At 36.3% G+C, this 19195-nt stretch overlaps 1 protein-coding gene across 3 annotated transcripts in view; it reads right to left on the bottom strand.

The window, feature by feature from the left end:
* Window positions 1–19195, bottom strand: part of focad (focadhesin) — a 146424-nt gene that overhangs the window by 26683 nt on the left and 100546 nt on the right. For all 3 annotated transcript variants that reach the window (XM_012962109.3, NM_001374673.1, XM_031899765.1), the window contains exons 19-26: window positions 18270–18402; window positions 15722–15910; window positions 15009–15130; window positions 14712–14804; window positions 13734–13822; window positions 10371–10412; window positions 5241–5349; window positions 3432–3548 (exon numbers count right to left, since the gene is read on the bottom strand). In XM_012962109.3, coding sequence (XP_012817563.1) covers window positions 3432–3548; window positions 5241–5349; window positions 10371–10412; window positions 13734–13822; window positions 14712–14804; window positions 15009–15130; window positions 15722–15910; window positions 18270–18402 — 894 coding nt within the window. The remainder of the gene's footprint in view (window positions 1–3431; window positions 3549–5240; window positions 5350–10370; window positions 10413–13733; window positions 13823–14711; window positions 14805–15008; window positions 15131–15721; window positions 15911–18269; window positions 18403–19195) is intronic.

Below are 19195 nucleotides of genomic sequence, written 5' to 3'. Positions count from 1 at the left end.
AGATATAGGCTTCTAACCAAAAGAAATCCAATAGTTTAATTAATGCAGCGAGGAAAGCATTTCAGTAAAAGACTATTGTACAAAGAAGTCAGCTGGCAGATTTTCTGCATTATTACAGAGGGTAGGCTATTCGGCAGATGGATTATTTCCACAGGGATAAAATAATCTGGAGTAGTAATCTATTTTATGAAGAGGAAAATGAAGTGAGGTTTTAGGATAATCGTTACTGAGATGATAACTTCTTGCCTAACAAAATCATAAAATAAAGCAGCTCAGTGGAGGTTATTTTACTTTTAATGCAGCAGTAAATCTATGAATCTGAAGCTTTGGGAGGAAAAACAGTAAATAAACAAAGTACAGGTATGGGATCTCTTATCTGGAAAACCATTATCCAGAAAGCTCTGAATTACACAAAGCCTGTATCCCATAGACTACATTTTAATCAAATAATTCAGATTTTTAAGATTGATTTCCTTTTTCTCTGTAATAATAAAACAGTACCTTGTACTTGATCCCAAATTAGATATAATTAATCCTTATTGGGGGCAAAACAGTTCTATTGGGTTTGATTAATGGTTTACTGATTTTTTAGTAGACTTTAGGTATGGGGATCCAAATTATGGAAAGACCCCTTATCCGGAATACCCTTGGTCGCGAGCATTCTGGATAATGGGCCCTATACCTGTAATACACTAATTACTGAGATGTACAGTGTAAGATTATATTCTAAAAAAAGAGAAATATGGTAGTTTCCAAAACACTGGCACCTTTTTCAAATAGTTTGACAATTACAAACAACATTACACACACATATTTAACCATTCACCCAAAATCAGCATATTGACAAAAGTTGTTTCTCAGTCTGCTGCACTGTTTCTGGGTGCAACACACTGGACATAGAAATGATATAGATCATAGATACAATCTACCTCCAGGGAACTTAAGGCTAATGCCACCTGGGGTATTAACCCCTATGCTTAAAAAATCTGTGTGCTGTAGGATCAGGGATTTGCTTCTGCCTGTCACTGCACACATGGGCCACAGAGATCTATCATTTATATAAATGTTTTTAAAAAGCTAAAAAGGTTTGTTCTGCCTTAGAAAGGCTTTTATCTCTTCCATTCTTCAGGCTTTGGTGGTGACTTTTAGAGCAATTTTTTTTTGTTTCAAAATCAGACTCTTCCAATTTAAAAAGCATAGTTACCATCAAATAACCAGCAATTGATGCATGCCTAGGTTCAGGCATAGCCCCGCTTGCACTTTACTTGTTGTGCTGGCTGAAATAATTTTTCATCAGACATGGGTAAAACACAAAAGTATATATCATTGTCCTTAAGAGTGGAGTAAAATTTGTGGAGAGGATGCTTCTATTTTATTACTATAAAGTACAGAAAAATTATTTCACTTATTCCACATTGCAGTGTATAAGACCATCTTCAAGAGTTTCCAGTATGTTTAATATTTTATAACTAAAACAAAAAAGACTAAGCTTTCTTCCAAAATCCGAAAGCAAACATACAGAGAAGAATTAAAAAAAATACCAGTTGTGGTTCATAGCCTGAAACATAAGCAAAACTGCAAAGCAATGCATTGAAAACCACTGAGGCACCACATAAAACAATGCAGTGGAACACTGTCATTCTATTTTTCATTGCATTAATCTTTTGGAGTTGTGTTTTTTGACATATCTGAAGCAGAGTATCTTGGGACTTATCCTTCTAGTTATTTATGTCTTGGTATCGTTCATTAAAATGAATTAACCCCCTACAGGAAACGAGCCATCTGCTGCAACATTCTCCCACTGGTGCTCGATGGAATTCTGCCAGCTCGTTTTCTGCAAACTAAACATCAGAGCTTTCTGGCAGCACCTCAAGTCAGGCATTAAAGGTACAGAGGGAATTATGTTCATCTGTGTGGCTTTGTGGCAACCAAAACACTAAACTGTTGTCAATTTTTCCAATTTCCCAATTTAAATATAGCATTCTTAAAGATGATGTAAGAAGTGTAAGCCCGGTAACACCAGATAATGTTAATGCCTTCTATATATTTACACATAATACTCATTTTGTATTTCACATTATTTGTATAGAGCGTGATCTCAAAATACATTTAATTTAAGTTTGGAGAGCTTTTTGTAAAAGTCACAAAATACACAGTGGAATTGTGGAGAAAAAATCATAAAAAATAATGAAAAAAATACTATAGTATTCAAATGTATTTATATTGTTTTCAAAGGAAACCCACAAAAAAGCTGGAGAAAAAATAATTAAATCTTATTCCAAAGAGAAATCCGAAAATGGACTGTACAATATTAGTTTGCAGACAACAGATCTGTTGTCTTCAATTGGTTTAGAAACAAAGATAGGTCAGAAAGGCAACATTTCAGGCCTTACTCTGCACTTTATTCAAACATTTGTTTGTAGACTTTATGGCATGTTCATCCAAATTACTAAAAAGAAAAACTTTTTCTAGAAAATTTCAGGTCCCAAGCAATATCTCTTTCTGCAGGAGTTAGATTTTGATTGACAGTTAAAATAGCTCTGTAATTCACAGCAGCTAAAACCTGTAAAATAAATCGTCAGATGACCTCAATTATACTTAATGGTCTCACTTATATATATTATAAAGTCACACCTGAATCAAAGCATCAAACCTAATGCATTTATATTGTCAAGAAGCAACTGTCAGTTATACTATTGCAGGTCTTAAGTCTAAACTTTGCTTTGGTCACATGACCCACTGAAACTAGTTCAATCTTCTGAGATATTAATATTGGATTTTGATGTGATTCTAGCTACATGTCAGAATCACAGATGCAAAATTTGGGTTATTCTGTATGTGTTTTATTAACAGGTGAGTTATAGTGATAATTGGGTTCTATTTCTTTATATAGATTCACAACAATAATGTAACCATTACTGTAGAATAAGAATATTTTTACCTTCAAATTTAATGACCTGTATAAAAGAAAATGGTCTCTACAGCTTTGTAACCATACATGGTTATGAAACTTCACAGTGCCATAGCCTATTTTAGAACAGAGGCTATATTATCTATGTTACATGAAAGGTTTATGTTTATATTGGTCACTCAATGCCCGAGTGACAAATATTAGAATATATTTCTCTCTAGATGTTTTTTTCTCCTTCCTTCTCCATGCTTTGAAAAAGTCTGTCAGTGGCGTACATAATCTAAACAGTACATAAAACAACGTCTCTGGCCCAACTCCCTGGCTCTTCATTGATATAGACAATGGCATCCACTATAAAGGAAATATTTCTCTCAATTATGTACCGCCTTGTAGCAAAATTCTGTAATTAGCTTTACTATTTTGGGCTGTACCTGTTAATCATCTTGCTTTTGTTATAGAGCTGTCCTGCATGTGTATAATAATTGCATATATACAATTGCTAAAGAATATCTAAACTTACATGTTGGAACCAAGGGAAGATTCTTCCTTTCGGTTGATAATGATTGTCCACAGTACTCAAAAGGGTGTCAAGAACCATGGTGATCCAAGCACTTGTGGGAAGAATATCAGGCTCAATCTACAGGTCAAAACAAATAATGTTTAAGAAAGCATGTATTAACATAAAAAACGATTTTATCTGTGCCTTTAAATGTATTGCAGCATTGAGTAGAGAACGTTAAGCAAATATGTTATTTTTGCACAAATTAAGGTTGCTTCTATTAGCACCTTTAGCAATAGCCTTTGATGATTTTTCCTTAAATATATATGTGGTATATTACAGGGTAACCACAGTAAATCCTATTCATATGTAGGGTTTCTGTGTCAGATGGCAGAGTACAGGGCCTTTCCCTTAAATGGGAACTAAACCCTACCCTATTCTCAGCCCCCCGAAGAGCTATTCTGCTCAGACATCTCCTTGTGCGCTAACATGCTATAAATCTACATGAGTTTAACAGCACCATCTTCTGACCCTCTTCTTTCAGTTGTCAGTACTGATCTTGTGGGAGCACGAGCAGTTTAAGCGAATTCAGGACCTGGATTTGATTGTGCATGCTCTTTCAAGGTCTATGTCGGCGCTCTGAAAGGTGAGGATCGGAAGACAGGGAAACATGGCCCCTTTGACTCCACTGCCCAACTCTGCACATTTATGGCAGGTCAGGAAACAGGGAGATTTCTGAAAAGAATAGATGCTACAGGGAGGAAGCTTGGAGTGGGGGCAAGGGGTTGGGGTCGTTAGGGTTTGATTCTCCTTTAATAAATGTATACTAGCCAACACATTTCTGTCTGAAGTTGTCACATGTTTCAATTTTTCTGAGCTGCTGATATGTATTATACTCTTATGTATGTATAATATTAATGTACAACTTACTAAAATGGTATATATATTTGTTGATATTTAGTGTCAATAAATGACACCTTTACCATATATTGATTTTTTTGGAATTTAAAAGAGATAAATATTTACTATATGGAACACATTGTTTCTAGTCTAGCACTTTCTTCACTCTGTATTGTAGTGTTTTCACCTGTAACAATAAGCACTTTTTTTTTTAAACACTTTAAGGCATCCTATTTATTGCACAAATCCAGAAGGGGACATGCCAGTGCAACACAGAGGGCTTCAGATGATGAATACAACACACCATAGCAGGGATAATTCCCCAGGTAAAGCATTTGTATTTCTTTGTAGTAAGCACAGTTCTGAAGCCCTCTGCAGAATATTTGGTATCTTGGATTCTAAATCCATGATCTCCAGCTCCAACTGTCAAAGAGCACAAATAAACTCAACAGATTTCTTTGCTTCTAGTCAAACCCATTCTGGAGCAAGTATGCAGAATGAAGCAAATTTATCAAACCTTCACAGTCAGAAACAGGAAAAGCAGTAGAAACATGTGTGGGGTCCAATAAGGACATGGATGCAATTCCTGAGGTAAAAGATTGAGTGGTTGTGAGCAGTGGCAGGTTGTGTGTGTGTCTAATAATAATAATGGTGCCTTGGGCACCAATACTACTTGCAATGTTCTACCCACAGTCTGATTGGATAATCTCAACAGGATGGATGAAACCTAACAGTGAGAATTTCTCATTCAGTGGTTTGTCTGTACATATCTTACAAATCTATGCAACTAGTGTAAAAGAATGGAGCTGAGACACCTTGTTTTAGCTAGTTACAATCTGGCTATTGAAACTTGCAGCATCTATGAGGCAGGAGACAGAGACAAATACAACACTTTATAAAAAGTAATCATGAATCTCATCTCCAGCATACCTCTGGGGCTCCCTCTGTTTCTGATGGAAGACTGCTTTCATATTTTGATACAGCCACAGCAAGTCCAGTCAATGCCAACAGAGAATTTCCCTTCACCACAGGACTGTCTCTGTAAAGAGAAAGAGATACAATGTGAAAGAAATGAACCATGCATACACTGGCTGGGCGCCATAAGAAATATGTATACTGCTGCCAGCCTACTGATGGCTTTATTGTAGGTGGTAAGGCTATGCTCTCAAATCTGCTAATGACACTCATATCATTATTTTATACATTACCTTATGGGACAGCAAGCATTCAATTAATTTAAAAAGCCTTTATTAACTCATGGCAGTACAATGCTCAGCGATAATTCAAGAAAGCACTCTATTCTTTATCAAGCTTGATAAATGTTGCTGAGCATTGGGCTACCTTGAAATAATAAAGGTTTTTTAACATTACCAAAGCTGTGCTGTTCTGTAAAAGAATATTAAATGTAAAGGAAAAATTGGATATTTCCTGATGCGCACCCTCATGAAAGTCATAAAAGTTTGTAATGTGTGGTATTCCAAATATATGAACTATTAATGTACAAAGGTATGGGACCTGATATCCAGAATGGTCGGGCCTGGAGTTTTCCAGGTAAGGGTTTTTTCTGTAATTTGGATCACCACACCTTAAGTCTACTAAAAAATCATTTTAACATTAATTAAACCCAATAAGATTGTTTTTCCTCCAGTAATGATTAATTAGTTGGGATCAAGTACAAGGTACTGTTTTATTATTACAGCAAAAAAGAAAAATACTTTTAAAAATGTCAATTATTTGATTAAAATTGAGTCTATGGGAGATAGCCTTCCTGTAATTAAAAGCTTTCTAGATAACAGGTTTCCAGATAATGGATCCAATACCTGTCTAAAACCCAGCAAATTTGTTTATTACAGCTCAGAGTTCTGTATTGTAATGGGAATAGAGGTAGTTTTTTAGTCCAGTTTCATTTAAAGGGGTAAGTCACAAACCTAGTTTGTCAAATAGTATATCAGAAATAAAGACGCTTTGCAAATGCTTTTAATTTTTTTTTTTTTTACTTGTTTTTAAAACTATGGTTGTAATAATGAATAAAAAATTCAATTTGTTTAATATCTCTCTGATCATGTTGTCCAGAAGCAGATTAGTAAACCAGATCACCTATAGTATTGCTGTCCACTGAAGTGCTGGTTCTATCTCTCCAAGCATCTAAGCTGACTTAGTATTAATGTACTGTAGACCCGATTTCTTAATTTTTGCTCTTCAAACACTGTGGAAAATTGGCTGAGCTACTATGCTCTTCTGTTGTAGTTTATTTGTAATGAAAAAATCTTACTTTTCTAAAACAACAAAAGATGTAGTAATGGGTTTACAAAAGCTGATACGATCACACTCCGTATGTGCAGTCAAGTATTCCTCGCATCAACTGTGCCAAAGCAAGTCAGAACCACGGATTACGAAGATAACAATTTTAAACTCCTTTTCTGCACAGAACTATCCAAAATATTTTTATTATTTACAAAATTTGTGACTCATGATTTCCAGTTTAGGTTCAGAATACATCTGAATACTGCACAAAAAAAATCTGGTTATAAACTGAATCCTGCACCTAATCTGGGATTCGGTGCATCCTTGATACCTTTAATACCTTCCTGGGAGTCTAACTAAGCTAAACCTGATCTCCTAAAATCATATAACATCCTGAGAATTAGAAAACTGAAGGTGACATTTTTGTTATTTGGCATTTTGTTTATTTTCATATACAAAGTGTGGTTTATATTTGGATACATTTTTTTTTGGTGGATTTCATATTCAGTCAAATTCTAAAATTGTGTATCCCCAGATATTGTTGATGACAGGAATCATCACACCTCTCAGATATAGGAATATGTTATATATCAGTCAGATTGGAGCCACACCTTCCATCCTATTTTTCAGATTAAATGAGAGAGTACTAAAAGGAGAACTAAACACCCCCACCCCCCAAGGTCGAAAAGCCGCCTTAACTGGCCTGCATAGACCCCCCCTCACCTCTCCCTTCTCGCATAGTAAACAACTTTAAAAAGTGGACCTATCGAAAAATCCAGTCTAAAAAAGAAGAGCAGCGTGGCAGCACACCTGGGCATCAGTTTCCGTTCATTCAGATATGCTTTGGGTCTCACCGCCAACATGGACCCCGCTAGAGCATGCGCAATTGAGACTAGCTCGAAATCAGCTTCAACTATGCGAGAAAGGAGAGGTGAGGGGGGTCTATGTAAACCAGTAAAGGGGGCTTTTCGACCCGGGGGTGGGGTATAATTTTCCTTTAAGGTGAACATGCAACAGACACATACAATTAAAAAAAATCCAGGTGGATTAAGCTCTGTTACTTGTCAGTACCACCCCTGCTACATTTAGTGACGGTCAATATATGGCAAGTAATGCTGAATATTGTTTTTTAACTTTTTCTGGGGGTATAGTAACAATAAGGATTACCGGTGATTATATTTTTTGTGCAAGGGACTGTTTTATTATTATTACAGAGGAAAAGAAAAATCGTAATCTGTAATTCTGAGCTTTCTGCATAATGGGTTTCCATACAACAGATTCCGTACCTGAAAAACAGACACACTTTACTTAAAACAGATACACTTTACTCATAGGGGCTGATTTACTAATCCACGAATCCGAATGGGAAAAATTTGGATTGGAAAACGAACATTTTGCGACTTTCGTATTTTTTGCGACTTTTTCGTAGCCGTTACGACTTGCGCGAATTGTCGCAACTTTTTCATAGCCAGTACGACTTTCGCGAACTGTCGCAACTTTTTCATAGGCATTATGACTTTCGTGAATTGTCGCGACTTTTTCATTGCAAATACAAATTTTGAGAATTGTCGCGACTTTTTCATAGACAGTACGACTTTCGTATTGAGAGCTCGAAAAAGTCGCAAAATACCGATCATTACGAAAAAAAAACGCATTCGGACGCTTTTCTGATATTCGTGGATTAGTAAATGTGCCCCATAGTCAAGTGTTAATAATTGTGATAAAACTGAAACTACTGGTATAAATTGGGATTTCAGCTTCAGTCTATTTATTTATTTCTTTATTATTTATATTTATTATCTATTTATTAACAGATGTATGGGACCCAAATGAATTCTGTGGAGCACTTAAAAGTCTAAAAGGTCTAAAGATCTAAAAGACAGTATATGCCTAGGAGAAGGAGAAACAGTTGTCTCCAGTAGTATTCTATTCAACACAACTTTTCAATGGATGTGAATAATTAAAAATAGTTTATGGAATAAAACTGCAAAACAATTCTGATATCATGCACTAGCCATGCTTACAAATGTAGCAATTTCAGAAGAGCAGACTATATTCTTCCTTTTTGGCATTTTGTGGTGACAGAGATGAATAAACCCTTACTCAGTCAATCAATTGCACTGAAAAATTTGTTTCAGAGTAACTCACACTACAGTCTGTTAATTATTTCTGAAACCCACAGTCTTTGTATAACAAACCATAGTATTAATTTATTCAGTGTTTTATGGTGTATACTGCTGGGCTGTGTGGTACATTAAATTGAGGCATAATCTTACATATCACAGAGAGCATTAGTCGATTGTCCCGGTAATGAAAAGGTATTTTTGGGTCTTGTGCTAAGAAAGCATACTTATCTGTTGGAGGCGGATGATAACTATGGTTTCACATTTCAGAAACCTCTGTTTTAATGTTAGTATCTCTGTAATGGTGCTGATGAGGTGGAAAATCTAATTAAAATGTGAACAGTATGAAGAGGATAAGTTCACACAGGACAGCAAGAGAGCACAGCTGTCAAGCAATCTATGTGGTGCCAGAATACATTCTCTATGATACACCACATGCTTTCCTATTTTTTTTTATTTTTTTTAAATGTTCAGAATCTGTTGTTACCAAACCCATGACCTTGGTATAATCTACTCGAATAACACCTGTTCAGAAAGGCTTGTTGCTGTCAAATCCTAGTTACAAAAAACACTCATGCAGCCTTTTGAAAGGTTTCCCATTTCTGAGGAATATAAACATCTGTTATCTGTATGCTATGATCACATGAAACGGAATTCCTGATTAGTCCAAGTCTGACTTTAGTTGAAAGGATGTAAATTGCGCATTCTTTACATTGCAAATGCATTGAAAATAAATATAAGGGTATAAGTGAACTATTCCAAGGCAAATTAGTCCTTGAAATGGCTCCTTTACCAAAATGGACGTTTTTACTCATTTTTCACTGCATATTACATAACCCATATATAGAATATCTGTTGAGTTAATAGACAGGCAAATGAATAAAGGTAGAGCTTGTCTTTGAATGTCCCATTCGGCAATAGCCATTGGGTAGACAAAATAATATTAACATCTAAAAGACCTGTATTGAAAGTACAGAATAACATATGTTAAGAATACTCCAAATGCCTTTTGTACATTGTACCCATAGCTCTTAACAGTGGGTCACAAGTCAGAATATAACAGGAAATCGGTCAGTGTGTTGTGTAGACCAAGGCTAGATATAGAGTAGAAAATAAAATAAAATGGAATAAACTACCGTAGGTTGTTTTCTGTGTTCTTAGCTGTTAAATCGTGCTCCCTCCTACATTTTTTCCATGACTCCGGTGATTGCCAAACTGTATGGTGTGCCCTAAACAGCATATTTGTGGTGTATTCTTGTTCTTTTAAAAACCCATGGAATGATGCAAAGGCAACTTTTTTTAAACCCATGTATAGTCTAAAAACACCACTCAAACGATTGGCTCTTTGTTCTGTTAAGTGATCTAACACACATTTTCTTGTTATTTATATTGATAACATCAAAACTTCAAATCTTCCTGACCAGACAATACCTTGTCTTAAGTTGACAGACAAAAAATTCTTCCAGTTGTATTTAACCTCTACATCCATCATACTGTGAGATTAAATTTAGTCTGCCAAGAGCATGAATAGCTCTTCCAGACCTGCTGAAGTAGTATACAAGGAAAATTTCTTGTAGTAAAGACAGGTCAGGCAATGCAAATGCTGTGTGATCATCACACACAGCTCTAGGGAATGAAAAATTGTGCATTGGGGAGTTTTCCTTACTTGACATCCTTTAACAAGCTTACTTACTTCACAGCACACCTAATGACATCGGTCAATGCATCCCTTACCCTGTAATAGAGATTAAAAAAATATTAATTCAAGATTCAGAAACCCAATCTACATTTCTTCACCTTTTCTTCTTGCTGATGCCAAATGATTTTTTTTTACCTTCTGAATTATCTTTCTAGAAATGAAGACTGAAAATAACAGTAAAAAAAATACAATTGATAAAACATTTCTGGTATAGTTCACAAATCAAACAGCCATTAGAGTTTATGTTTAACTCTGGTTAGCAAGATTATATTGGAAATATGTTATTTTTATTAACTTCATAATGTTAAGAAATTGAGTGTTACATATGTTCTTTCATGTATCAGTTAGAATAAAGATTTGAAATATTGAACAGCATTTGTCTGGATTATACATTTGTGATATACTTTTATATAACTATGTGGCCCAATTAGCCAAACTTATAACAATGTGGGGGGTGGGAGAGAGTAGGAAAGAAGTGTAGGGGGAGATTATATGCAGTTGAGCATACCTGTTTCGGACATGAATAAATTCCACTATGTAACAAAGCCTGCATGTATAACCATATATTCCACACTTTTTCAAATTTGCCTATGTTGTTGTTAAGCAGTGCTGTAAGTTTCTCAATCTCTATTGTCCACCATAGCTTATTACATATCTCCTGGATCGCTGGAGGCATACCATCCCACTTCTTGGATATCGGGCATCTGGTTGTCTTACATAGGTGTATGCAAAATCAGTGTTCATTGTGTGTAAGTTGGTTCCGTTTACGTAAAAGAAGGGACAGCCATGGATCAGGTGCTATATCAGTAGCTAAAATTTCATTTATGGTTTAGAATACTTCTGTCCACAGTTATTTGATCAGGGGACAGGTCCACCACATATTCATTTCATCTGCTGTTTCTCAACATCCTCATGGACATAGGCCTGTTGTATGGAACCATTTGTGGAGCCTTTTGGGGGTTTGGTACCAGTCATGGTAGATTTTAAAGGCATTTTCTTTTATGTGAGTGTTAATGGAAAAGGTCACCATTTATCTGTGTATTTTTCCCCTTCCTAATCATCAAGGGGTTCACTTAGTCTTTGTTCCCACCAGGAGAATGATGAGGATTGTAAGCCAGGAGGAAAAGCTGGATTGTGAAATATGGAGATAAGTGGAAAGGTAAGGTCTGTGGACGTAGAGTACATTTTGCTTTGTTACATTCTGTTACTGAGTATTAAATGATCATATTGTTCCTGTCCTGTGTGGTTGTGTGTTTGGGGTCCAGCTATAATAAATCTGCAGCTTTATGTGTGGTAGCAGGTTTTCTACTTCTATTCATCTGTTGGTGTGACTTTAAGTATGCCATTTTACTATTTGGGCTACAATAATGTTTCAGTCCTGTGAGACTGGTTGGCAACAGATTTATTTGTTAATTCTATGTCGTATGTTATGCCAAATAAAGTCTATCATGCGGTTCTGAAGTTTTTCTACTTCTTTTTTTTTAGAAGGGACCAAAGGCAGAGCTCTAAACAGATATAGAAAGTTAGCCACTAAATTCATCTTTACAGAGTAGATTTGCCCTAGTCAGGAAACTGGTAAATTGTGCCAACACTGGATATCTTTATACTAGGAGGCTAGGAGGGGTAGACAGTTAAGATCTGATATAAGGCTCATTTTAGGAGGAACTATAATAATAATAGTATTTGAATCCCTTTTTTGCCCACTAAAACACAAAATTCATCTCTAGGAGTTTTTAAATATGGCTTTCCAGGGTGAGGTTTAGAGCTTCAGAGTTGTTAGTGTTTATTTCAATACCTGATACAATTGCCGAACCACTGTAGTTCTCTATAAAGTTTGGGTAGGGTAGGGGTTTAGTTATTAAGAATATGTTGTTGTCTGCAAATAGAGCAATTTTATACCTAATCCCTCTGATGTCTAGTTGAACTTGTATATTTTTGTGCTAGGGGTTCTATACACATGGCAAAGATTAGAGGGGATAGGGGACAGCCCTGCCTGGTTTCATTTTTATTGAGGAACGTTGATGAATATTGCCCACCCAGGGATACTCAGGCAGTAGGAAAGCGATATAACCACACCCCATGCAATGTAGTACTTGGTATATATATTCAGTCTATGTAGTCATAAACTTTATCCACATTTAGTGATAAATGCATGGCCTTTTTGAGCTTTCAGCCTCATAGACTATCTGTAGAATTTGTTTGTCAGTTGCTTCTCTGCCTTGGATGAATCCCATTTAATCTGGGTGTAGTAATGTTTGTTTTGTGCAGAATTGGCCCTTGACGCCACTTGTGTTATTTCCGTATCTGAATTGAGCAATGCATGAAATAGTTTGGTTAAAGCTGGTATGAGAAGGGGCTGAACTGTCTGGGCCAGGAGCTTTAGAAGGCTTATGTTGTAGTATTGCCTGATTAATTTTGTCCTACGTGATTGCAGTGCAGAGTTTATTTTGTTGTGCTGTCTGCAATTGCGGGAGAGGGTATTGCACAGATAATTCAGGATAAGTGGTAGGAGCTGTGAGGGTACCAAGCTTAGTGTAAAATGTTGATTTTTTGGGAGTCATTTACTGTCATATCTGTGTAGGTTTTAAGTGTTTTTTATTTAGTGCTCGGCTTTGTGAACTAGAAGTAGGCTGAGGTCCCCCTTAGTTCAGGGGGAGAGTCAGAGTTTAGTCAGTTTAGTGTGGTTTTGTGTGATGTTGCTTTATTGGGTCCTTCCTGCACTAGTCAGCTCCTTATGCTTTAATAGGCCAGGGTGAGTTGTGGCATAGAGGGCATATGCGCTCTATAGCGCAGGCTGGTAGAGCCCTTAATAGAGAGCAGAGAGTGTTTGCTTAGTGTTCCAGCGTGGAGTGCAGGTCTTTTGGATAGGAGGAGGTCGCAGTTTGATAACCGGAGGGGAGAGATGTGGTAGGTTTCAGTTTTTGCTTATGATGCCTATGTATTTTTCCCAAGAGCGTGCACAGTGCGGCCTGTGTAGCGGAGTGAGACCCAGGCTGGGTGTCAGGCCGGAGAGGTGTAGGGCGCACTTGTAAGCATGTCAGACTGGGTCCGCTGTGGCTTGAAAGTCCACAAGGGGTGCCAGAGCAGAGTTCGTGGTAGGTGCTGTGGGTAGTTTTACCCCCACAGATGGCTATTAATATCAGTTTTGGAGCCAAAGCTTGATTGACTGTTTTAATTACAGTCAATCATATTCCTGTTTTTAAAATGTTTGTAAATCTATACAGTACTTACTTTTTTTCTACTCAGAAAGTCATTATACATAATCTTCCTTCCTCTCATTTGCACCTTTTTACATTTTTCTTTGCAGATCACAAAAGACATAACAAATTGCAAATACAGAATGAAGTCTTTACTTACCACAACCAAGCTGTAAATGTTTTGTACTGAAGCTCTTGTGGGTCATCCTTTCCATGTTTCAGCTGCATTTCCAGTTCAGCTTGCCTTCCCTTCAGTTTTATAGCACAGAAAAAATAAACTTACTTTTTCCTCTCTAAAAAGTAATATACAACCACATTTCCAACAGAAACAAAATCCAAAGTAACAGCTGCCCAAAGGAATGAATCGAGATTATATATTCTGACTCAAGAAGAACAATATACAAGATGGAAACCTTATTTAAAAAAAACAAACAAAAAAAAAGCATATAGTCTAATACTTGGTTCCTATAACCATTACCACAGACATAAATTATCTATTAGAACAGTGATCCCCAACCAGTGGCTCGTGAGCAACATGTTGCTCCCCAAGCCTTTGGATGTTGCTCCCCATGGCCTCAAAGTAGGTACTCATTTTTGAATTTCTGATAAGGAGGCAAGTTTTGGTTGCATAAAAACCAAGTATGATGCCAAACAGAGCCTTCTGTAGGCTGCCAGCCCACATAGGGGCTATTTAGTAGCCAATTTTAGCTCTTACTATCACCTCCAGGAACCTTTTTCATGGTTGTGTTGCTCCCCAACGTTTTTTCCACTTAAATGTGGCTCCTGGGTATAAAAGGTTGGGGATCCCTGTATTAGAACCTACTTAAAAATTCCCAACCACTCACTCTATTAGAACCCAGTTGAAAGCCTAATAGTCAATGTAAACAGAATACCTGCATTTAAATTACACAGCACAAGTAGGAAAAGAGAAGAATATGGTATAATAATAATGGAATGAGGGAATGAGGGATAAAGTTGAAAACTAAAAGAACTAAAAGAATTCCCTACTATACATCAGATGCCCTACATCACTGATGAACACACTGGAAGTGTGGCGTGCATATATGGGTTTACAAGATTTAATCATATGCAAACATAGAAATCTATGCAATTTGCTATATGTAGTTAAGACACTTACTTGCAGAACAGCATGGTATGTCCTTGTCATGAAGCCAAGCCATGACTGGGGCAGCAATATAGAGCGATGCCATTCTGAAGACTGAATATTCACCTGCCAAAATAAAATATACATAACTGTCCCTGACATCTGGTTGCCTAAAATCCTAAATATCATTGATAAATATGTCTGCCTTACTCTCACCACAAAAGCAATTTACTCTTAGCTCATAAATTACAGCACAAGATGTAACTTTACTTTGTGTTATGTATGCAAACAACACAGACTACACAAATGTCATACTCTGTCTATCCATACCTCATTGATAAGTGCGGTTAACATCTGCTGGTAGCTGCGCCCTCTACTGGCAAGGAAACGATTAATGGGCCTGCCATCCTTGTCTGTCTGGATTGGGAGATCGTAACACAGCAGCATGCCAGCTGTAAAAAAATACAGAATACAAGCTTTATAATACAGTAGAGTAAAGCAACAAATGTTCAGTCCAAGCAGCTTATGTTAAATTCCGCACTGCCATTTGATGGAGGATCAGTCCTGTTCTACAACAAAATGTACAAGGTCACACCATTCATCTAGAACAGGCCTGTTCAACTAGAGTCCTGTAGGACAGATGTGGCCCTTCAAGGGGTTTTTATGGCCTCCAGTCTGCTGAATAGCTCCACAGACTTCATTGTATGACATCATTTTAACAGAATCCAGCCCTCGAACACTATGTATTAGATATAGTTGGCCCACTACATGCAATATACATGGAGAGCACCGATCTAGAAAATAAAAAGAACAATTTATCTGTATATCATAAGGAGCATATGCATTATGTTATTTTTGCTTTTTATTTTAATTAGCAGTGTCTCTGTTCACATTATGCAATAATGGATACCCATATAATATATTATTAATATTATTATCTGTTAAATGAACTGTAAAAAAATTAATCTACCCTGCATGGTAGGCAAAACCTAATGTTAAGCAAACTTACTTTAGAATAACTGTGTACAATGACTTAGAATTACCTGCAAGGCCAGGTTTCAGGCCAGGCTGTTTATTCTTCTCGTACATTTTTAGCATGAAGTTTGGGACTCCTGCAATAGTTTTGCCTTGGTCAGATCTAATATTACCACCACGCAGAGCTGTATGATAAATACCACGTGGCATGCGGCTCATTTCTTGCTTTACAAGAGATGAAAGGAAAGCTTCAAGAGCTGAAAACAAATGAAGGAATAGAAAACTTTCAAAAGAAGGTAGAGACTGTCAAACAAGCATTTGTTAATACAGTATCTAGGTGAGTGGTAATATATGGCCCTAAGTGACGACTGACTCTCTATGTTCCTGTTCCAAGTAGTATACACACATCTATAATCGCACTGTCAAATAAGTTAGATATAATCATACCTTGAGATCTATAAAATATATCAGTCAGCACTAGCTTAATTTGATATTCAAGAATTAAGGAATTGAAATTCCTTGACCTCATACTAAGACCAATCAAAGTTGCAGTGTACAAAATTTGTTTCACACTAGGACACCAAACACTCACTGTTGAAGGTATCTAAGATTACATGGATATGGAAAAGGCTTTAGAAAAACTAATTTACAGTGTGTTCTATAAATTACAAGCCGATCACATTATATTAGCAAAAATATTAAAACGTAATCTGAATGTATTTCTCAGTTTATGGGCTTCTCTGCTTATTTCCATATGTTCACAAAGCTGGAAAAAGCACAGGAGGTTTTTAATACAAAGCCAATGTAACACAATGAGGCGTAGTACATGCACAAAGCAAGGAACTAAATGCAGTTACCATTGTGAACCACCACTAGAATTTCTGTGGCACAACTGAATATCTATGCTATCATTTAAATGGCTGCATTCACAGGCAACAACTGTGCCAGTGTGCCATGCATATGTATTACATTAACCTAAATGGTAGCATTGTTTCTGAAGAAAACACATTTTTCTTATAAAATCAAGGTAATACAGGTATAGGATCTATTATCCAGGTGTGGGGTTCCAGATAAGGGATCTTTCCATAATTTGGAACACTGTATGCAAAGTCTGCTGAAAGTTTTCAAAAATCATTTTAACATTAAATAAACCAAATAGGATTGTGTTGCTACCATTATGTATTCCTGCAGCTTAGGTACCATCAAGTACAAGCTACTTGTTTATTATTACAGAAAAAAAGGATTAGATATCTCAAAACTAGAATTATTTAAAATGGACTCTATGGGAGATAATCTTCCTGAAATTTGGAGCTTTCTGAATAACTGGTTTCCAAATAGGAATCCATGAACTGTAAACCATGTGCCTATTAAAGCAGTGGAGCTAGTGCCTTGTTGAAGGTGTGAGTAGCTCTATGGTTGAAATTGCACTTTGAATACTGCACTTGCAAACGAGGCTTAATGTGCATTTGCACAAATATCTAGGGTCATGGATGCATTCATCAGAATTCAGCTGTTACACTGTACAGCACATCAAGCCCAGACAAATAATAAAAAGGCATGTCCATTACTTATCTAGTATTATAAAGCTTTATTATGCAGATAATTAGGATTATTTAGTGTGCTGTGATCCATTCAGAACTCTCGCAGTAACATATTTACTTTATAAATAGACATCTGGCAGAGGAATAGTCTGTATAGTCTACATGGAAGTCTTGCGTATGGTAAACAGTTGGCACTGGTTAGGCATGAAAGGTTCAAAAGTTTAATAGCTATCTCATTTGGTTTCACTGATGATTTACTCTGATCACCAAGGCAAAAGCAAGACATTCTTGTTTAGGAGACCTGTGCCAGCAACTTTTATTGATGTAAAGTAATACAAAGGCAAAATACTTTTGTTGTGGTTAAAGTATTTTATCAGCAATAAGAAAGCAAGATCAGAGACTTTTCATTTTTAATACACATTTTCTCAGTGGCATGGAGGAAAGGAGTAAAATGTTTCACAGTGCTGTACATTTTAATGACTAGACTGAAAGCATAATTGGTTGAACAAACGTAAGTCCCTCAAGCAGCAGCAGGGCACACTAACTTCATGTAGGCAGCCTCAGACAGATTTCACTAACACTCCCCCAATGTGATAAGTGTTGAGTCCCAAGGATTCAGACACAATGGTACAAAACCTTGATGGTTCAAATTAACTGAAGACAGAATTGAATGAGATACATGGAGTTGTATCCTTCTGATCTTTTATATTTTACCTGTATGTTCATCTAACAATTCTCCCATGAGGAAGTGGTTTTGAATATCCACAATAAGTGACTGTCGCACCACATTTACAACAATTGAAACATCAGAGCTTTGAATAACTGGGCTTGGATCTTTGTGATTCAATTATTGTTTAACAGGGAGTAGTTGGTATAATTCTTCTGAATATTCATAGAAAGCTGGGGTACCCTGGAACAAGCTGTGGCATATGGGGAAGAAGCAAGCTGTGTTCAGCACTATAAAATCTCAATATTAAAAATAAAAATGAACATTTTATCTTTGATGATCTGCTCATGTAGGTTCAAATTATCTTTGCCTAACAGAAGTTGAAATTTCCAATAGCAAGAAACAAACCTGGTAAAACAGATACCGGTGTCAAAGCCATTAATTTTATATATGATGAGCCAGGGATAGAAATGTCAGTTTCTTTCTCCTCTTCTTCACTAGCCAGGTCAGATTCATCTTTAGGTGCCACCTCAGGCCTTGCCTGAAATTTCACAAAAACAAATGTTTTCTTTTAAACATTTTTTTCAGTGTTAACAGATCAATTTTTAACATAAAATTAGACTACAATGGTTAAAACACCACCTAATCTTCTTATCAGCAAAGTCTATTATACCAGCCTACTATATGTGCACCATGGATTTGATAACAGTCAATATACAGAAATAGCCAAAAATAGATTATACAACATTCTAAACATATTTATGTGCTTCAATCCATAACTATAAAATGCTATATAACAAATATACACATGGACAAAAAGAAAAAGAAGAGGACTATCTACTCTACCACTAAAATTTAAGCATGTAGTCATACAGTAACTTAGGTTACAAAGCTATAATAAAGTTCTAAATCTGTGTGTATTGTGTGCTTGACTTTCCTTCAGTGTATCAAGTCACATTCATTTTTAAAAAGAAACATAAAGAGCATGAACAATTAACTATATCTATATGAGGAGATAAGCAATACACTTTGCAGTTGGTCTAAATGAAAACATTTTAACACTACCATAAAAAGGCTATCAGACATTTCGTTGTATGTTTGGCATTCACATGAAACAGAGCTGTTTATGGTAATCTGACATTTACAATTTATGCAAGATTTATGTAGTACTGCTGCCAAATTGAAAGAAACTGTGATTTACACACTCTTCGCTTTTAGAGTGCACATGCGGGCATGTGTTGAGAGTACAACTCACTCACTTTAGCTAGGCTTCAGATTATTATTCCAATAATCTGTCATCCCTTAAATCCACAGAGTTTTACAATTTCCACTGC

Source organism: Xenopus tropicalis, chromosome 1, assembly GCF_000004195.4.
Source record: "Xenopus tropicalis strain Nigerian chromosome 1, UCB_Xtro_10.0, whole genome shotgun sequence".
NCBI classification, from domain to species: Eukaryota; Metazoa; Chordata; class Amphibia; order Anura; family Pipidae; genus Xenopus; species Xenopus tropicalis.
This window is presented reverse-complemented; position numbering and strand designations above follow the sequence as displayed.